The sequence below is a fragment of the Theileria equi genome (assembly GCF_000342415.1).
Source record: "Theileria equi strain WA chromosome 4 map unlocalized gcontig_1105316255039, whole genome shotgun sequence".
In the NCBI taxonomy this organism is placed as follows: Eukaryota; Apicomplexa; class Aconoidasida; order Piroplasmida; family Theileriidae; genus Theileria; species Theileria equi.
The window spans coordinates 267,058-286,388 of NW_004668229.1; the positions used below are offsets into that span (position 1 = coordinate 267,058).

The 19,331-nt window shown below is 39.3% G+C and overlaps 13 protein-coding genes across 13 annotated transcripts, besides 1 other annotated feature; 8 read left to right on the top strand and 5 right to left on the bottom strand.

The window, feature by feature from the left end:
• Nucleotides 1-7: 7 nt before the first annotated feature.
• BEWA_052580 (WD domain, G-beta repeat containing protein) lies at nt 8-1,671 on the bottom strand (the record flags this gene model as incomplete). Its single annotated transcript, XM_004832598.1, has 10 exons — nt 8-121; nt 156-215; nt 276-358; nt 394-522; nt 556-677; nt 737-833; nt 868-1,051; nt 1,087-1,174; nt 1,298-1,428; nt 1,462-1,671. 10 exons carry the CDS (start codon nt 1,669-1,671, stop codon nt 8-10), a joined length of 1,218 nt encoding a protein of 405 aa, XP_004832655.1.
• Nucleotides 1,672-1,850: 179 nt separating this feature from the next.
• BEWA_052590 (c2h2 zinc finger domain containing protein) lies at nt 1,851-2,568 on the top strand (the record flags this gene model as incomplete). Its single annotated transcript, XM_004832599.1, has 5 exons — nt 1,851-1,940; nt 1,998-2,184; nt 2,219-2,356; nt 2,393-2,451; nt 2,485-2,568. 5 exons carry the CDS (start codon nt 1,851-1,853, stop codon nt 2,566-2,568), a joined length of 558 nt encoding a protein of 185 aa, XP_004832656.1.
• Nucleotides 2,569-2,829: 261 nt separating this feature from the next.
• BEWA_052600 (small nuclear ribonucleoprotein G, putative) lies at nt 2,830-3,344 on the bottom strand (the record flags this gene model as incomplete). Its single annotated transcript, XM_004832600.1, has 4 exons — nt 2,830-2,898; nt 2,934-3,004; nt 3,101-3,172; nt 3,242-3,344. 4 exons carry the CDS (start codon nt 3,342-3,344, stop codon nt 2,830-2,832), a joined length of 315 nt encoding a protein of 104 aa, XP_004832657.1.
• A 359-nt stretch (nt 3,345-3,703) lies between these two features.
• Nucleotides 3,704-4,505, bottom strand: BEWA_052610 (conserved hypothetical protein; the record flags this gene model as incomplete). Its single annotated transcript, XM_004832601.1, has 2 exons — nt 4,232-4,505; nt 3,704-4,168 (listed from the first exon to the last, which is right to left on the bottom strand). The coding sequence occupies exons 1-2, from the start codon at nt 4,418-4,420 to the stop codon at nt 3,704-3,706; spliced, it is 654 nt and encodes a 217-aa protein (XP_004832658.1). The 5' UTR covers nt 4,421-4,505.
• A 50-nt stretch (nt 4,506-4,555) lies between these two features.
• On the top strand, nt 4,556-5,778 carry BEWA_052620 (uncharacterized protein). Its single transcript, XM_004832602.1, has 2 exons — nt 4,556-4,724; nt 4,796-5,778. Exons 1-2 carry the CDS (start codon nt 4,691-4,693, stop codon nt 5,764-5,766), a joined length of 1,005 nt encoding a protein of 334 aa, XP_004832659.1. The 5' UTR covers nt 4,556-4,690; the 3' UTR covers nt 5,767-5,778.
• A 554-nt stretch (nt 5,779-6,332) lies between these two features.
• BEWA_052630 (eukaryotic translation initiation factor 5, putative) lies at nt 6,333-8,136 on the top strand (the record flags this gene model as incomplete). Its single annotated transcript, XM_004832603.1, has 1 exon — nt 6,333-8,136. Exon 1 carries the CDS (start codon nt 6,961-6,963, stop codon nt 8,134-8,136), a length of 1,176 nt encoding a protein of 391 aa, XP_004832660.1. The 5' UTR covers nt 6,333-6,960.
• A 493-nt stretch (nt 8,137-8,629) lies between these two features.
• On the top strand, nt 8,630-9,058 carry BEWA_052640 (40S ribosomal protein S12, putative; the record flags this gene model as incomplete). Its single annotated transcript, XM_004832604.1, has 1 exon — nt 8,630-9,058. The coding sequence occupies one exon, from the start codon at nt 8,630-8,632 to the stop codon at nt 9,056-9,058; it is 429 nt and encodes a 142-aa protein (XP_004832661.1).
• Nucleotides 9,059-9,074: 16 nt separating this feature from the next.
• On the bottom strand, nt 9,075-9,936 carry BEWA_052650 (40S ribosomal protein S19, putative). Its single transcript, XM_004832605.1, has 2 exons — nt 9,899-9,936; nt 9,075-9,613 (listed from the first exon to the last, which is right to left on the bottom strand). The coding sequence occupies exon 2, from the start codon at nt 9,606-9,608 to the stop codon at nt 9,090-9,092; it is 519 nt and encodes a 172-aa protein (XP_004832662.1). The 5' UTR covers nt 9,609-9,613; nt 9,899-9,936; the 3' UTR covers nt 9,075-9,089.
• A 556-nt stretch (nt 9,937-10,492) lies between these two features.
• BEWA_052660 (RAB GDP-dissociation inhibitor, putative) lies at nt 10,493-12,144 on the top strand (the record flags this gene model as incomplete). Its single annotated transcript, XM_004832606.1, has 7 exons — nt 10,493-10,510; nt 10,553-10,613; nt 10,648-10,740; nt 10,776-11,636; nt 11,672-11,773; nt 11,808-11,973; nt 12,009-12,144. The coding sequence occupies 7 exons, from the start codon at nt 10,493-10,495 to the stop codon at nt 12,142-12,144; spliced, it is 1,437 nt and encodes a 478-aa protein (XP_004832663.1).
• A 258-nt stretch (nt 12,145-12,402) lies between these two features.
• Nucleotides 12,403-14,716, top strand: BEWA_052670 (conserved hypothetical protein; the record flags this gene model as incomplete). The annotated part of the gene is made up of 6 exons (XM_004832607.1): nt 12,403-12,613; nt 12,661-12,783; nt 12,818-12,930; nt 12,965-13,253; nt 13,288-14,633; nt 14,669-14,716. The coding sequence occupies 6 exons, from the start codon at nt 12,403-12,405 to the stop codon at nt 14,714-14,716; spliced, it is 2,130 nt and encodes a 709-aa protein (XP_004832664.1).
• A 145-nt stretch (nt 14,717-14,861) lies between these two features.
• BEWA_052680 (conserved hypothetical protein) lies at nt 14,862-15,788 on the top strand (the record flags this gene model as incomplete). Its single annotated transcript, XM_004832608.1, has 3 exons — nt 14,862-14,979; nt 15,061-15,441; nt 15,475-15,788. The coding sequence occupies 3 exons, from the start codon at nt 14,862-14,864 to the stop codon at nt 15,786-15,788; spliced, it is 813 nt and encodes a 270-aa protein (XP_004832665.1).
• A 7-nt stretch (nt 15,789-15,795) lies between these two features.
• BEWA_052690 (protein farnesyltransferase alpha subunit, putative) lies at nt 15,796-17,045 on the top strand (the record flags this gene model as incomplete). The annotated part of the gene is made up of 4 exons (XM_004832609.1): nt 15,796-16,334; nt 16,370-16,674; nt 16,712-16,862; nt 16,895-17,045. 4 exons carry the CDS (start codon nt 15,796-15,798, stop codon nt 16,911-16,913), a joined length of 1,014 nt encoding a protein of 337 aa, XP_004832666.1. The 3' UTR covers nt 16,914-17,045.
• Nucleotides 17,046-17,101: 56 nt separating this feature from the next.
• Nucleotides 17,102-18,451, bottom strand: BEWA_052700 (conserved hypothetical protein; the record flags this gene model as incomplete). Its single annotated transcript, XM_004832610.1, has 1 exon — nt 17,102-18,451. The coding sequence occupies one exon, from the start codon at nt 18,449-18,451 to the stop codon at nt 17,102-17,104; it is 1,350 nt and encodes a 449-aa protein (XP_004832667.1).
• Nucleotides 18,452-18,466: 15 nt separating this feature from the next.
• Nucleotides 18,467-18,494: a sequence feature (AT_rich).
• The last annotated feature ends 837 nt before the right edge of the window (nt 18,495-19,331 follow it).

Below are 19,331 nucleotides of genomic sequence, written 5' to 3' on the forward strand. Positions count from 1 at the left end.
AGAGAGATTACGATAATCTCCAGAATCGTATACAATCGTCATCTCCAACCGACGCAAAGATCTCCCTATCATCAAATGGTTTCCAGGCCACACTATTCACATCTGAAGTGTGTCCATTGATCTACATACCATTAATATGCATAAATAATCCTCACCTCTAGCATTTCAGATTTTCCATCAGGCTTTACAATCTTGATTGCATTATCCCCTCCCCCCTATACAACGTAAATATATCACATTGTATGAGTGTAGTGTAGTAGAAACATATGGCTAACCGTGAGAATAGAATCTCCAAAGTCTAGTGTGTAAATTGGCCTCGAGTGTAGTTCATTATAACTCCTCTTTATTTCCCAATCATCTGTCATTCCCACATTTACATTGGTACAAACAAACCTGCAAGGATTGGTGCGTATGTAGATGCCTCTGATCTCTTATATGTCAAGGGATCGGAGAACGGGCCTACTGTCCATAAAAGTGATTGAGGTTTTGCGATTTTATTTGAGTCAAGAAAATTCTTCATTACTGTGCCTACAAAACTTTTCAGTGTTACAATACCCTTACTTTCGTAAATAAAGAGATTCTTGTCTGCAGAACATGATGCTAACAATGAGCCATCAAAATTGAAGGAGAGGGACCATACAGTGTTGCTATGCAAATTGAGTGTTTGAATACATCGCCTAAAGAATTGTATGAAGATGCCAAAGATGTATCAATACACGGATTATGCGTAACAAACCAGTCATTATCTTTTATAGTCCATAGTTTTACAGCGTTATCATAGGAAGCGCTGGCAAGCAAAAGTGCAGATGGGTTCCAGCAGACGTATTTTACATCTAAAAGATGATAAAATTTCAGTAATAAACAAACCGTGTCTATGCCCTGAAAGTATGGCAGAACAAAAGTATTCCATATGTGAATCTGAACCTTCAATCGTATTCAAATCTCCACGACCATACACATTTTCACGGCTCTTTTCATATATCCAGATGGTTTTGTCTCTACCGCAAGTTGCAATGTAAACTCCACTAGGATCAAAAGCTGCACATTTCACCTACGCATATTTTAGTTTATAATGTATGTAACTACCTCATTTTCGTGACCTTGCAGTATAGAAACATATTTCCAGACGAGTTTACAACCAGTATGACTCGTAGGATTTTGTGTAGATTCTCCACTTACAGCCACACCCTGAGAATCTTTGCCAGAGTTTTCAGTGTTCTTAGCAGAACTCTCAGACAAATCAGCATCATTTGTCATTGTAGAGTCTGAATTAGTGTTTTGTGGAGTTGTGGATGACGTAGAATCCCTAATATATGTACGAGTCCATATTGACGTTGTGCCATCAAAAGAGGCGCAGATCAAAAATTTGCCGTCATTGCTGAACTTTACACTCCTCACGGTCTTTTTGAATGCGTTGTCGATAGAGAACTAAAAGTTGTCTAAGTCTATCGGAAAACTTACCTCAAGCTCCACTTTGTACTCTTTTCCGCAATTCTGTGGATCCAAGGGACAAAAATGCGAGACTCCTACACTATCCTCCTTTATAAACCTCCATATCTTGACTTTACGATCTGCACTGCACGTGGCGAAGATATTTTCCGTAGGACTCCATGCGATACACCATATCCTCTCATTGTGACCATTTACACAGAGCAAGTGCTCAACTTTCATTTATGACAAGTTATTTGTACATTAAATTACAATTATACAATTAAAGGCGAATATAAGCCTTTGTATATGAAATATGTTGTTTGTGTCTGAGCACCTTGTCCTTCTGTTGGTATGCGTTGGATAGTATCACAAACAAGTCTAGACTTGTAAACCAAGTTCGTCTAGCTGATATTACTAGTATGAACGAGTATAAATGTGAGCATTGTGATCAAAGTTTTGCAAATGGAAGCAACTTACGTAGACACAGGCGCACATTTCATCTGGACAAGGTTACTATCTATCCTATACACTATTCATAGCCATTGCACAAAGATGATTACATACAGAAAACCCATGAATGTACACAATGTAGCAAGAAATTTGCAAGGTCAGATAGTCTGAGTCGTCACATTTTTCGCCATAACAACCAAGCCGAAAAATACACATGCGACGTAAATGGATGTAAGAGGGCCTTCACTCAACTCCAAAAGTTGGAGGAGCATCGCAGCGATCATATTAGAAAATTATCGGAGGGTTTGCCTATACAGAATACATACACCAACCACAGACATAATCTTAATTAAGGGCTACACTGTCTCAAAAGTCAATGAAGATGAATCCACAACTTTTGTTTGTCCGATTGGAAGTTGTTCGAAAGCATATACATCTTATGCTGGCATAGCTAAGCATATAACTCTTCATGAAGGTATCCAAAATTGTATAACAACTAACGAAAAATCAGAGCCTGAAAGAAGATTTACGTTTAAATCAAAGGTATACACGTGTGAAGATTGTGGCAAGGTTTGTTTATTCGCCGAAATCTAACGTTTTTAGACCTTTGACAAGAATAAACGTCTTCTAGTGCACAAAGATGTAAGCAATAATCTAACCCATACATCCACTCTAGAAATACCATAATGGTGGTTTATCTATCAAAGATCTAAAAAAGGAAAAAATAGAGGATCACGGAGTGTATGTCTGTAAGCATGAAGAATGCAGAAGGATTTTCACAAGGGTTGGTCTACACAAGCATATGGTATACACCAATCTACAGAGAAGGAATCTGATCATGCATGAAAAAACTTTCCACATAAAAGAAAAGGAATTTAAATGCGATGCTTGTGGCTCGTCTTTTAAGTGGAAAAAATCCCTCAACCTGCACAGGTGCAAGATGAAAGACTAATCACTGTAATCTACAAAAGGGTTCTCAATCTTTTCTGTACCATCTATGGGATATATTACTGTCACCTATTTGAAGTTGTCACTATACATGAGAAACTAACCGAAGTTCCGCGTGCTACCAAAAGACCGAGTTCTCTGGTCTCTCCAGTCAATTTCTCCGGATCATCTGGATCTGTAACGCGTGTTATATCAAATGTGTAGTGTATTACACTTATATATCCCACGTAAATGGGTAAATACGAGCATACAAGGGTGGATAGTCACAAACCTTTCAGAAACTCCTTAGTATCGTCCAAAACCAAATTCGACATGGCATCATGACCTTTAAGAGTACCTTGAACTGTAAAATTAGTTATATAAAGGCATAATTTATGTCGACAATCTGTGATAACTAAACAACTACACAAACCTTCGCGTCCACCACTGAATTTAACGTAAACCTGCTTGTTCAGGTGTTTGTTTAGGTTAATTACACTCTTTACATCCCTAAAAGACTTGCTAGGGGCACTCATTTTGCAAAGTGAGCACCATCCTTGTGCTCCAAAAAACACAACAGAGGGTATCCTTACAAACAGAACCAAACATTCATAAACAAGTACATTCACGCAAGTACATACAAGTTAGTCTTAGTTTGCTTTGAGAAGATCGTTCCTTATGGATTCTAGCATCTTGAGTTTCTCTTCTAATTCTTTCAGCCTGTCCAACTTCTATAGTAGTATTGTCACCTCTGTGTAAAGCTTTAACTTACAGTTATTTGAGCCTTGTTGAGACAACCACCGTTCTCCTTCCTTCTGTGCAAGGATTTGACCTCGCGAATCCTTCTCTTGGTATTGTTAACACTAACAGAAAGTGCAATGGACTTGTTCTAAACTTACGCGTTGAATATCTTCTTTTCCTCAGAACTAAGAACTGATTTTTCCCTCTCCTGTGTTTTTTGGGGGTTTTTTATCTCAGATTCATCTTTAGAATCTACTTCTACATTGGGATTCTGCTCTACAGGTTGAGATTTAGCAGAATCATTTGACTCAACAACAATAGTTTTTTCATCTACATTTTCAATGTTGCATACGACCTGAGTAACTGCGAGCTTCTCACCAGAACCACCCTCTTTGGCCTTTGGTACAGGTTTCTTTTTTGTCTCAAGCTTGTCCTTCTTTGGGTGATGCTTAGACTCCGGACTCTTCGCCTTGGTTTTTATGGGCTTTTGGTCTGTGGTTGGTTTTTTTGAGCCATTTGAATTGGCCTTGACTGGGTTGACTGGAGTAGAGACTCCATTACTAGGTTTAGCTGCATCGTTATCCCTTTTGTGTTTATGGACATAACGTTCTTGTTCTTCCTGCGGTCTTTTGTATATGTTTCATGAGGCGAAGAAGCATACACGAGAAATTAGACAACGTACCGGTGGTGTGTATCCGGGTTTGACCTTAATCTTCTTCCTCAATGTCCCATCCGGCCTTTTTGTGGGTAAAATAAACTTTTCTCCTGTTTTGCCGTCGACATAGTATGATTCACCAAGTTTTCCCTGAACAACCTCGTTCTCACTTATTTGAAGAGATTCTAAAATCTCACATAGTTCTTCAGTTTCCATTTACGCTTAGAAGCTTGTAAACACGCTTTGGCAACAAAAAGAGTAGTATTCCAGAATAGACACGAAAATCACGTTAATATGGACTATAAAATTCCCCATTAACCAATAGACATCTAAGTGTCCCATATAACCTACACATTTACCAGATATCCTCTCATTTTCTGAGACTGTTATCCTTGTGCACTAGTTCAGTACTCTTTAAGAGTGATTTTAGCCAAAGATAGACATGTGGAACGTCTTAAATCGCCCTTGTCCCAAAGCCCTTTCGATATGAACCTGATGTCTTTAAAGACTCTTTTAGTAGGTAAGATCATGATCGACACATCATTTGTATGTTTATAATATTCTTTTTATCCCAAATATACACACCTCCAGGTTTACTAGGGATATGGACGCTGTTTGTGTTTGCCGGTGCTTACACACTTCAAGCTGAAGGGGTTGACGATGAACAATATACCCATACACGTGGGTTTCCCGCAGATGAACCATCAACAGATGTCAATTATAACTCCCTAGAGTCTTCTGTGGATCCTGACCAAGCGAATGGCCCAAAGGTTACTCGTATATGTGGACAGGTTTTTGGGCTGCAAGACCGTGAAAAGCTGGAAGCCCTAGTGACTTTAAACTTTGGAATGAGAGTAGCTCATATTGATAAATTTGGTGGGTATTGCTTCTTCAACATCCCTGTGGGCCGTTACATAATCTCAATTGTCCACAAAAACCATGACTTTCTGGATGTTCTCATTAGAATCAGAGAAATTAAAGGAAAGCTTTACATTTATCAAACATATCATCATATTCATGTCAAACCAAATGAAGTATTTTTTAATAAACTCTACCACAAACCATACATCAGTCCAAGACACAACGAACAATATAATGCATGGAGGCTATTTTTCAAACCCTATGTATTTCTCACATTACTGTTCATATTCACACTGAGTTTGCCAAAGACAATCAGCTATCGAAACTATAACAACATAAAGGTTGGTGAAAAAATTGTCGACCACTTTAAGGACCAACTTTCAAAAAAACGAAAACTATCGCACGAAGACTACATAAATGGTCTAAAGTACTCCTATTTGCTCTCAAAATACTCCTACTTTAGAGGGAACAAAAAGGAAGGTGATAATGACGATCAGGAAAGTGAAGATAGCAGTTCTATAGACAGCGTAGACTCTGTTGAAAGCTTAGAGCATAACACTGAGGAGTATGCCAAGTTCAACTATGACTCTATCAAGAAATCTGATTTTACGTCTCCGTTCCTAAATTCGCTATTAAAGGCAGCCAAGTTTTGGGGAACTGGCTACAACTGGACGAGGTCTACTAGGATCTTTGACTATTAATTTCTTGTGTATACTATTCACTCTACGGTTTACTGGTATATAAGCTGAGTCTGTATTCATATAACGTACTAAAATTCCCAATGTGCGTACAACATCATATGCGGGTGTACCTGGAGGACGCTACTGAATTGCAACGAACGAACGATGAAGATTCCGTAACATAAAGCACCTATATATGATACAGTTTACTATTTAAGGTAAAAACGTTGTTATAAAAGTGGACAAATGCGCCAAAAATACGACACACAGACCTAGCAGGATCGCGGGGTGCGTCATGTCCCCTGAGGTTTTAGGAGCAATTTAGGTGCACAAGTTCACACATCTCAGTGATTCCATTACTATAATGATGTATATAGCTGTATAAAATCTTTAGAGTCTGTTGCTTCCCACGGAGGGGACTAAAATCTTAATGTACACGATCTGAACCTTAGTATGTGGTGATTATTGGGTTGAAGAATCAAGAGAATTTTCCACTCAAAACTAACGTTTCGAAATCTTACATTGAGGATTTAGGAACTTCGTCGATCTGATGGTGAGAATACGACGCTACAACACTAGGATGCTTGAATTTATGAGTCCACAACTAAAAGTAACGGGTACTACGCATGAATCTACTGAGCGTTCAACTTATAAAGCACTAAGTCGACTGTGAATGAGACATTTTTCAAAAGCATGCTGGGAACCACCCCTAGTTCTAAATTTGAAATTGTCGCAAGGTTCTTACAACATTAAATATCGGATAAATCAACTTTATAAATAGCTTGGATGTGAACATCTATCCAATAGCTCATTTGTTTGATCAAATGGTAATTTCCATAGGCACTTTCCTGGTTTAGGATAACTGGATATGTTTTAATCGTTGCATATAGGTCTAAATTGTAAATCATCTTTTGATCACTCGTTGTCTTATATATGGATCATATTTTAACACAAAAACTCGGCACTTAATCGAAACTCGATTGCGGTACTCTATCGTATGGATCATCGTAGCTTTGAAATTCACAGAAACTTTGATGTCATTTTCCCGCACGGATTTCGTAAACCTGGTCTATAAAACTGTTCATCTACTAGGTTCTGATTATTACCATTGCTGAAGCACTTTATTCAATCTCGTAACACTCTGGCTGTTGTTGCTGTTACGTGTTTTGACTACTATCGATAGTGTTGCATAGTCAGTATTCTGAATTTACGAAAATGTCATTGGTAAATATTCCTCGTTACCGTGACGATCCAAACTATCGTTACAAAATGCCTCGTATTCAATCTAGGATAGAAGGCAGAGGCAATGGGACAAAGACAAACATTTCCAACATGGGAGATATTGCTAGGGCGCTAAAGAGGCCTCCCACTTACGCAACTAAGTTTTTTGGCTGTGAATTGGGTGCAATGTCGAAGTTTGAGGAGGCAGAAGAGAAGGCTTTAATTAATGGAGCTCATACCGAAAAGGCTCTCTCCTTGATTCTGGACAAGTTCATAGAGCTCTATGTGCTATGTCCTCAGTGTCAGCTCCCGGAAATCGAAGTTATTGTCAAGAGAGGTGCGTTACACTCTTCCTGCAACGCTTGTGGTCATAAGGGAACACTCGATATGACGCATAAGGCTGCGTCCTACATGATCAAAAATCCCATTGTTTCCTCCTCAAAAATGAGTAAGGAAAGAGAACCCAAGGATGCTAAAGAAAAGGAGAAGAAAAAGAAACCAAGTAAAAAGAAGGAAGCCGGATCACCAGGAAATGAGGATCTGGTGGAGAACGAAGAACTGACCATGGAAAGTCCAGAAATTGCAGAGGTGATATCAAGGTTCCACTATTTCATTTATGGTGGAGAGAAGAAGAGCGTTGATGATTTGGCTCAGGAGCTGCACATGTTACAGCTCTCCCAGGGCTTTGATAATGTGTGCAGGTTCTTTGTTTGTCTCGCGGCCGTCTTTGGAACAATGGTCGGTGCAAGGTTAGATGATTCACCTAGTGTGGATTTGTCCAAACTTTCTCTTAAAGATACGGACGTCAGTCCAGAAGCTGGAGAATTGCCAGCTGCTCATGATGGCCGAGCACCAAATCCTTCTTCGCCAAAGCTCTCGGTAGATACGTTTAAGGACAACATCGAGGTTATTAAAGCTGCCACTGTATACACTATATCGCCAAAGGAAATTATCGGCGCCCTAGAATACTTTATATTTCAGTGTAACCCAGAGGAGGTTTCAAACTACCCCTACTATGCCCAAGCATTCTACTCGGACGATGTAGTTGAAGGTTCTGACTTTATAAGGTACTATGGAAAGTCTTCTAGGTACTCTGGCAACCTCAATGCTATATTCCTGAAGGCTAGGGAGACGATATCGCCCTTTATTCAGTGGTTGCAAGAAGATTAATGTGTCAAGAACAAATGAATAATACCAATGGGGATCAAGAGACACGATTAACTTGTTAATTACTTCATATTACAGAATAGGTATATACATGGGTCTTCTAGGCGACCAATGGTATGTCCACAAGAATGTGTAGCTCTAAGTGTATCCGTAGAGGTCAGAGGTTCAGTGCAGACTTGGAGGGCCGCCTGCGTGTAGAGAGAGGGTGTGGCGGCCCCATGACGAAGGGCGTCGATATCGTATCACTGACCCCTGCCGGAATTTAGATTTTATAATCAGTTTTCTACTTTGTTCCATTTTATAAAAGTTTGTGATTTGAGAATCCGAAACCCTAGTTTCTCCAAGGTTTGTTAATTTCTGTACTTGGGTCTTCGTGCCCCCGTACTCTGTGTTCTGGCCCCTGCGCGGTTCTTAATCACTGTACAACAGTTATAACGTTTATTTAGGTTGTCAATAGCTTGCTAATTTTGATTTAAAAGAATACATACCCCCAGAAATGACTGAAGACGGATCACCAGAGGTCATTAACTACGTCGATGAGGACGATCGCGTTACTGACCTTCCCTCTGCCATCCAAAAGGTTTTAACATTCGCCCTTGCCCATGGTGGACTTGTCAGAGGTCTACATGAGGTTGCAAAGGCACTCGACTCCAAGACAGCTCAGGTCTGCTTCCTATCCAAGGGATGCTCCGAGCCAGCATACGTAAAGTTGGTCCAAGCTCTCTGCAAGGAGCACTCTATCCCACTCATCGAAACCGATTGTGACTCAAAGACTCTCGGACAGTGGGCAGGTCTCTGCAAGTACGACGTTGAGGGAAAGCCAAGGAAAATTGTAGGCGCCACAAGTGTAGCCGTCAAGGACTTTGGTGAAGAATCCGAGGCACTCGCATTCTTGCAAAACCACATTGCCAACCTCAAAAACTAGAAATTCATACATATATAAACTACCAGACAAATTACTGAGCACCCTTGAGGGCATGGACCTCCTTGGTCAGCTGCCTCGCAAATGCATTTACAGTGTTACATCCCTTTCTAGAGAGTCTCCTGCCATGCTTCAACATGTCCTGCTCAAGGAAACCAACCGATTCGAGCTGCTGAACAATGGAACGAATAATCTTTCCAGAGGCTCTGCAAGTATGATTTGGAGCAGATCCGTTGCGCTTCTTGCTGCTGTAAACCTTCCTAAGTCTATCAATACCGGAATCTGGGTGAAAGTACAAGTGACGCAAGATAGCGGCAGCCCTAACGTAGAACCAGTTTGGGTTCTGCGGAGACAATTCCTTTGCTACACTTGTTTTGGCATAGTCGATCCACTTGGGGCACTCAATGTATCCCTTGAGCTTCATATGCTCTGCAAATGCTGTGATAAAAAGGTCAGCATTGCAGTCCTTGAGAGATGTGTTGAATCTGCGGTAGGGAACGTCGGCGTCAGCACCCTTTACACGAAACTTTGAGATATCTATTGTCGATTCCATTTTATCTGTAAATTAAAATGAGCGTAAAGTTGTGGTAAAGTATGGAGTGGACGTATAAAAACAAGGGAATGTAGACGTGGTCCCAACTAGGGCTCGTTCCCATCACCATTTCAGGCCAAAAAACCATAGACAGATCCTCATATTGCAAAATGTATTGTTTTATGTGTCTCTAATGGTAACTATGCCGAGCAAAGTGGTCACGCAGAACTAAAAACAACAGACCCTAGCAAAACAACGGGAAAGGTCCACGAGAAAACGTACAATAACGATGTATAGAGACAGAAACTAACCTCGAAAATAAAATTTAAAAATGTGAAAATTTGTTGTCAAAAAGCGTACTGAGCTTCTCGGCTTATTTCATCCTGTCCCTTCCGTTAATGGGGAAGTTGTCACCGGTTTGTCATTTACAAACAAAAGTCACATTTCACCCTTTCACTCATATTTTGCCAATATTCGGCCATGATCTACTCATATCTAACGTAAATTCGGCTAGGGTGATTCAATGGTTCGACTGGTCTCTGAGGTTCTTCCAAAATTGTTTCCTCTCTTCTCAACACCTCATACTAACATTCTGATGTGTCTATACTAGTTCCATAAATCTCTTGCACCTGCTTAAGATTCGATACCTCCCTCCAAGATGCGTACTAGGCATGCCATCATGCCTCATATTCACACAATTATTATTTCTGTAAGCCGCAAAGGCACTCACTTTCGCAAGGTTGCACGAATCAGTCTGTAACTCTACGCTTCACCTATAAGTTGTAGTTTATTTTATCTCCCTGGGGGCTAACTCGTCCTTATCCCAGCAACTATCGCCTCTAGTAGGTTTTTAACCGAAAGCTCGACGAGTAAACACACACTATTGGTTAATAAATAGAATAAATATGGATGAGATTTACGATGTAAGTAACGCGGCCTCCAGAATGTACACCCTTGATATGTAGGTTATCGTCTGTGGAACAGGCCTGAAGGAGAGTATTCTCAGTGGATTGCTCTCCCAAAGCGGTTTGTATAGCAAGAATAATATATACCTTTCCAGGAAAAAAGGTTCTGGTGTTGGACCGCAACTCATACTATGGAGGTGAATCGGCATCCCTCAATCTTACGAATCTCTACAAACACTTCAAACCAGGTAAATTCGCATTATTTAGTGATATTTAAACTCAGGAACTACCCCTCCGGAGAGATTTGGAGTAAACAGGGACTGGAATGTTGATCTAATTCCAAAATTTGTATTGGCTGGAGGCACACTCGTCAAAATCCTGAGAGCCACAGGAACATCACAGTATCTAGAATGGCAAGTTCTTGATGGAAGCTACGTCTATCAACACCAAAAGGCTACGTTGTTGTCCAACGAAAAGTTTATCCACAAAGTACCTGCCACTGACAAAGAGGCCCTCTCATCTCCACTCATGGGCTTCTTTGAAAAGACTCGCTGTCATAATTTCTATCGCTTTGTAGCACATTTTGATGAAAACAAGAAAGAAACGTGGAAAGGCCACGATCCATTCAAAGAGTCGATTAAAGTTTATTACAGCCACTATGGACTAGAAGAAAATACAATTGACTTTTTAGGACATGCTGTAGCACTTTATACAAGTGATGAATACCTAAAGAAACCTGCAGTGGAGCCAATTAAGAGGATGAAGCTCTATATGGAATCTCTCATGAGATTTGGATCTTCTCCATTTATATATCCTGTTTACGGTCTAGGAGGCATTCCCGAGGCCTTCTCTAGGCGATGTGCTATATATAGAGGAACATTTATGTTGAATAAGGCCGTAAATAAGTTCTTGTATGACGAAGATGGAAAAGTATGTGGAGTAGGTACTGAGGATGGCGAAGTTGCAAAGTGCTCAATGGTTGTCTGCGATCCTACATACGCAGCTGCCCTCGCTCCTAATAAAGTAAAGAGCGTGGAAAAGGTCATTAGATGCATTTGTATTCTGAGTGAGCCTATTCCAGAAACAAATAATGCTACATCTTGCCAAATTATTATTCCACAGAAACAGCTCGGTCGCAACCACGGTAAGTTCTAAATTCGCGATTACAAAAGTATTCAGACATTTATATAACTCTTGTGTCTCATTCTCACGGGGTTACAGCCAAGGGAAAATTTGTCTGCATCATCTCAACTACTGTGGAGACCCCCAATCCACTCAGGGGTGAGTTTTATGAATTTCAGCAAATTTTCTGCAGAAATAGCTCCTGCCATGGCGATTATTGGTCCAGTTGATGACACATTTGTTCAAATATCGGATGTCTATGTTCCAACGGAAAAGGGATCCACAGACAATGTATATGTAACGGAGTCCTACGATGCCACTTCACACTTCGAGTCTGCTTCAAACGATGTTCTCAGACTGTAAGTTTTATCCCTTGTTATACACAATCTCACAGTTGGAAGGAAATCACGGGAACTGACCTCGACCTCAGCAAAATAGATGTAAGTAGATATTCCTTGTTATGTCTGACAAGCTTCCACACATTAGACACATTGTTCCTACAGGAAGAAAAGGAAAACGACGAACTGTAAACTTTTGCAAAACCCTAAACCAAAGACGGCGCCTGCCACTGATAGGGGTGTCCCGTTGTTGGAATTCCCGCTCTCCGTAGGGTGGTTGTGTAATTAGTCTTTTTTTCCTGTACACAATAGTTTAGCTCAAATATTATAAAATGCCCAGGGGTAGACCTAGTCTACAATCCATTCGAGAGAAAGCACTCAGCACTGCCCAAAAGACCGTATGTTTTACATTTTTGCCATACTAGACAATTATCTCCTGAAATACCCTCAATGATACTGTATATTTTTATCTTTCAGGAGAAGAAAACTCCTTGCAAAAGGCGAAAGCATGCTACCGAGTCTGTTTCCAATGATGAAGCGTCCAAAGGCAAAGATACTGGCGAGGCTGGTCAAAAGAAAAATTTACCTCCATATACTCAGTGGTTCGATATAGATAATGTTAACAAAATTGAAGAGGAATGTGCAAATAATATTTTCATTGGTAAGTCCGTGTCTACCCGAATATCTGGAGGAAACTTTGATATACAGGGCTTGGACTTGAGGAGGATGCACTTCTAGAGGCCTACAAGACGCTGCGCAACAAAATCGTGAGACTCTATCGCAAGAATCCTCTAAAGTACTTGTCCGTAACTGAATGCGTAAGGAATATCGGTGAGTTATTTATCCGAATTTCACACAAGCACAGATGGAGATGCTTCACTGGTCATGAAGGTACACACTCTCTTAGATTACTGGGGAATTATTAACTTTCAAGCCCGCAACGAACTAGGCGACCGCATAAGTTACAGTTATATCAATGTTTGTTTGTATCGGTAATGTATATGATTTTCAGGCAAAGGATGACGCCATTTCTGGCAACACTACGGGTTCCTACTCATTGAGATATCACAGCTACCACGAAGCTGTCCCTGGGGATAATTACTTTTCTGGAAAATTGAACACACCATTTGATACCAGTGATGATAGATTTACCTCCAAGTCAATAGATGGCGTCGTAAAATTTTGTTCAAACTTCAATTCTGGCTTTAGTACAAAATCTTCATCAATTTATCCAAAGTGTTGCAGTTGTGGAGTCCCATGTAAAGCTTCGTACTACATCCTTGGACCAAACGCAGTTGGAGGTTTGTTGATCAGATATCAATAACCATTTATTAGACATATCTTCAACACTGAGGAATAATGGGCTATGGTGCAGCCTATGCTACGGGAATTCAAATTATCCAATTTCACTCTGCAAAAGTCATTTTGTGCGCATTGATGTGCCCCCCGGCCTAGCAGAAACCGCATGTAAATTAGGAGCATCTAAAAATGCAGAAGCTGTATGGTCTCCTGAAGACTTTGAAAAGCTTTATGAAGCAATAAGGAAGTATGGTACTGATTGGCAAAATGTGGCACAGTACATGGGCCAGAATAAGACACCCTCAGAATGTATCTACCAGTTTGTAAATGCACCTCTTGAGAGTGAAGTCATGAGCAAGGTCAAGCTTACAACATATATGGAACCATCAATTAATGAGAATATAAAGGCGTCGTTCCCATTTTTTGACAGCCCAAATACAATTGTGGCTCTCCTCTCATTCTGTGCTAGTGTTGTCAGTCCAGTAGTTGCTTCTTCAGCGGCAAAGGCAGCCCTCAGGGTGATTTTCAATAATACAAGGAAGTTTCCGAGCGACGTGGATCAGTTTATTAAAAAGGGTGTATGCTCAAAACTGGGCGCTGAAAATGTAACCATGGATGCTATTTTGAGTCAAGATGCAAACAACACACCATCGAAAGAAGCTACTCCAAAAAGTGCTACTGAGGATGAAGGGGAAAAAAAACTGGATGAACCTCAAGAACAAGTGAATAAAGCTGAAGGTACCACGGACAAAGCAGATGATGATTCCGCTCTCGTAGACAAGAATGAGACTGAAGATAAAACTGACGCTTCTAAAATTCAGACCGACGACTTAGCTCCGGTATCTGAGTTACCAGAGGTGATTGAGAAAACAGACAAAGATGAAAATCCTGCAAATACTCCATGTAACAAGGGGGCATCTCCAAAATCAAACATATCAAGCATTCAAAACCTTTCTAGTCGTGAGGTGGACAATCTATGTCCTCTTCCAAGCAATGCATACATGAGTGGTATAGATGATTCCACCGTTGATAAAACGTTACCATCAAACGAAGGTGAAAAAACGGTACAAAAACGACCACATGAAGAAATCACAGGCGACAAGGAGCCTTCTGATGTCCAAAACAAGGATAATAATACATCAAAGAATACAAACAACGCGGAGTACCCAATTAAAACTGTAAAGGCATCAACGGTTCAACTTGCGGCTGCAGCGGCTTTGGGTGCTGCAGCCGCAAGAGCGGAGGAATTGGCAATTCTGGAAAACGACAGACTTTCACAAGCTCTTCCTTCACTTATTTCTCTGAAAATAAAGAGGATAAAGGAAAAGCTGCGGATATTCAAGAACAACGAGGAACAAATGAAGAAAGACAAGGTTCAACTGGTAAGTGAATGTTTCAAAAATACAAAAAACTATAGGAAAGAGAGTTAAACAGGATTCTAAAGTGCAACGGTATCTTAAGGTGAGTTTCTTTGTTTCTTTATAACACACACTTTAGAAACGAGCGACAAGTTCACGCTGGCTCGCTTTGATAATATGTAATATATTATATGTGCTTAGACACCTTACTTCACTTGCCTCACACTTGTCCATTCATTTACATTAAACTGCATGGCTAGGCTACGCGTTTTAGATTTGACAAGGCTAGTTAATGTTGCAAAGTATTCAAAGAAAGCGTGGAATGATGTTGTAACCTCCGCGAGGCGCGACATATTCGGCTACAAATCAGGTTTGTGTACTTATCTTCTGTTTTGCAAGTACACATTTCGTTTTCATAGATTAAAATGATATATTTTACAAATTTTTATAGGATACCCTGGAGAAGATGAATGGATAAAGCCTTTGCAAGGACCAAGCAGGAACCGTTGGTACTGGCCGAGCAAATACTTGCATATGGACTTCACAATACGGTATTACTTGGGCATGCAATTACAAAGATTAAAAGAAAAGGAAGAAAATCCAACGATACATGATCTTTGGGATACTATTTGCCAATTTAGAACTCATAGGATCTACATCGAATCATTCCTCAGGTCAGTAGACGAGGAAACATTCTCAAAGTCGATCACCATACAAGATACACACGCTTTATATTATTTAATATTTCAGAGATCACCGCTAAGGTTCACTCCTAACAGTGCCTTTTTTACTTGCCCATTAAAAAATCCAAAGTACGATCCTTTCATTAAATGTAAGTGCCTTACTAACAATGCACAACATACAGACGCACTGAGGGTGTTTATGGATCAAAGTCTTGATGAAAAGAAAGTAGAAAAGGTGGATCTGCCACTTAGCCAAAAATTGAGGCAGCTACTGCAATCTAAACCATCATTGCTGAAATGCTTTAATACAAGGAATAGATTTGTTAACACGTTTTACTTGAGAAGGAGGGCATATCACTTGGAAAAACTTAGCAAAAAGAGAAAGATTAGCGAAACTAGAAGAAAGTATAGAGCTCACTTTTTGACACATCCAGATAAAAAGGAAATTTGGCCTGATAACAAGGGAATTACACAGTATAGATGGCCATCTAGATAATTCGACCATGGAAAACGCCATAGCACTCCTTGAAGAATATGAAGGTGTAAATACCCTTGTGACATGCAAAGAACTCAACTTTCCAGGAGAACCCTTTGACATCAGCTATGATATGCTTAATGATGAATCTGTATGGGAAGATCTGTTTTACGATGATCACTCTACACGTTCATCTAATGGTCCCTTTCTATTCGAAATATCCAAGGAAGTGCTGGATGAACGTGTGGATAGTTTAATGAGGAAACTCATAAAAAGGCGAGAATATAGCACCAGGGGGCTATATATAACAACCATACTCATAAAACTCAATCCTGCAAATTATACTGCATGGTATTATCGTAACGAATGCATCAATCGTTTGAATATATCGCTTGAAGATGAACTTGATTTTACGCGGAAGATCACCCTAGAGAGTATCAAATCTTACCAACCTTGGAATCATAGACGTAATATTTGTCAACTTGCAAACAATTGTTTTAATGAGCTGGAGTATATAAAGTTGGAAATCGCAACATCACCGAAAAATCAATGTGCATGGTCACATCTGTTGGTTTATACATTTATCCCTCATGAATATATAGGACATGGTTAGTTGATACGTTTGGGATAGATGAGGATGGCATCAATAAAGAAATCGAGTTTATAGATTTTTTAATTGGTAGTGATTCATACAACAACTCCGTATGGAACTATAAAAACTTTATAATTAAAAGATTTAAAGACGCTTTTGGACTGGATTATATCGTCAAGGAGTGCAAAAACAACTTTGAACTCTTGATGAAAAAGCCAAAAAATGAAAGTCTTGTAAATTACATGACCAATATGCTCTCATACTGTGAAACATTATTTTCAAAGTGCATAAATCTAGATTTTTGTACCTCAACATGTTTGTTCAAACTCTCCATATCATAATAATAATTTAGGTAATGGACCACCGACTCTGTGTATAATAAGCGCAATTGTAAAGTCACGTGGGATATCCACGCAGTTGCTGACACTAGTAGCCCATATTCTACAGAATCAAAGTATCGATCAACTATGTAACAAGGACGAGATATACAACAAGATCGAGGTGTGTGTTCAGTAATCTCAAAATGATGTATTAGGTTATTCGTATGCTTCTAGTCTCTGATCCGATACGCTCAGATTACTATCGCAACCAGCTCGATCCTGCAACATGATGATATTGTCTACACCACAACCAAGTATGACAACTGACGCGTTTGGAACTGGATATATACAGAGAAGCTACATGTCCTAGTCTTTATAAATTTGTCTAGTCGTGAATGTAAATATATAACTTTTACATGCAATTACATTGGATCAGCAAACTGTGATCTTATGTCGAGAGCAAATGAAGATTTTACACTAGATACTGCATTAATTGAAGCACGCGATAACCAAAACAAAACTGCGTCATAATTACTCAAACCATCCGTGGGCCATTCTTTCCTACTATAACTCCTGTAAGCCGTTACATAACCATCACCGAGGAATTCAAAAATGTTCATGATAAGGAGGGCCAATAGCGTATTAAAGGCTGCAACTTTACCGTTAGAATTTGCGTCAACACCGCTAAATCCAATCGTTATTAAAACACTTTGACAAAAGACAAAGGTAACGGTCAATATTCCAGCCACTACTGGTCTCCCGATAATCGCACGGGAGATTGCAGAAGTTTTATAATGCAAACTTATCAGAAATAAAACTGGGCACATTACATAAATTATGGCGAAAACCCACGTGAAATGCCAGAATGCTATTCCACCTTCCCATTTTTGATTGGGTCCACCTGTGGTCAATTCCGATATCAGACAAATAATCGCTGCAGGAAAAGCACATAGTATCATCACAATCATGTCTATTTTGTGTGCATGCTCCACTACAACTAACTGATATGGCGCTATACCCGGGTATACTGCATACACTAGACCAAGTCCTACGGCACACATTAACATTGGGGATATTGCATTTTTGATCGCACCAAAGCTCTCATTTTTCCCATTTTCTCCAGTAGTGGTAGTGGTAGAAATGGCAGGGCAATCTGCCTGGCCAAATGCTATAGACCACAATATTGAGGAAACGATTGATATAACCGCTCCAATTCCAATTTGCCCAATGACGATCCAGTAGTCGATATCGATACCTTTGCCTTCAAAAAAATGTAGGAATACAAAGTGGTATATTGACACAAGAATTCCGGAAACGGGTATGGCGGCAATGAAGAATGGAACATCTTTTCCCGCATACTTGAATACGCAAATTTGATTGAGCCCGTATGCCAGTGCTGAAAAAACCAACACCCAGTAAAATACACTCAAATTGCCACTATATCCATCCATAGTGTAAGAATATAAAAGCAAAAGGTTCATAACACATGTTAACCAGTTTACTGCAACGGCGACTGCATCTGTTCCAGGGATGCCTATCAAGACATAAATGTTCATTAATAACACGCCAAGAAAACAGGCTAATTCCATAGAATTGTGGATTTTATTTACATATGTGCTCAAAAAGTATTCATTAATCTCAAACCTTCGAATAGAAAAAACGGCGGCATTTAAAGCCACACGCAAAGGTTGCAATAAACTTAAGCCTACAAAAAATAATGAAGCCTTCTTAACACCAGATGAATTAGATTTTGAACTCATTTTGATATACATGCACGTTATATAGACTTTTAAAATATTTATTCATTAAAATTTTCACGTTTTAAAATATTCATCTTCCATTGGACACTGCATTGCTATTCGGGCTTGGCGCCTCAGAGGATGAAAACACATTATAGATTTAAGGAAATCAGCGTGGTAATATAATGTTGCCTTATGTTTTTAAATGCTCTACCTTCTTCATTAACGTTGCATATTTTAATTTCATAAGGCCTTCCCCATATTCAAATTATTTTATTCGACCCATTTGCCGATAAGATACAAAATTAACAGGAATTTAGGAGTTAAAAGCATCCAGTTGATTATATACATGGGTATTATAAAAAACTAGCAAGCTTTATCCCTTATATTTGCACTATTCCGCATGCACATTTACAACTTGCTTTAGGGTCACATAAAGACGCTTTAAATTGGTACCGTGTACAATACCCTCATTGAGTTGTATAACAATAACATAGATGCTATATAGACTTGTCTATTATATAAACTACGAATTTAGAGGCTCAGATTATATGTTTTCTAAACCTCTCAAAATTGAAGAATATTTTGTCCTATAAATATCATATACAAGTTCCACTTGAGTTTTATTATGAAACAGATATTGAATGACTTTATGTATCTAAAATATGTCTACGTTTATATATTCATTGTAGCCCAAACAAGTGGAACTTATTCTTTTTGAAAATATCATGTTCGCATATAATAAATAGTTTTACGGTTTGTCAAGATACAGATTGACTCTATGTAACAATTTTATCATGAAAACTATGTGCGAAAATAGGTTGAAAGGAAATTAGTAAAAATGGAAAAGTTGTGCATGCAAAACGGTAACTGCTATAATCTGACGAAGGAGAATATTCTCATGTTTAGTGGA

Coding starts and splice junctions, on each gene's coding strand:
- BEWA_052650 (XM_004832605.1), bottom strand. CDS start 9,608: ATGGAATCGACAATAGATATCTCAAAGTTTCGTGTAAAGGGTGCTGAC.
- BEWA_052620 (XM_004832602.1), top strand. CDS start 4,691: ATGAACCTGATGTCTTTAAAGACTCTTTTAGTAG. Junction 4,725..4,795: donor TTTAAAGACTCTTTTAGTAG/GTAAGATCATGA, acceptor ACACACCTCCAG/GTTTACTAGGGATATGGACG.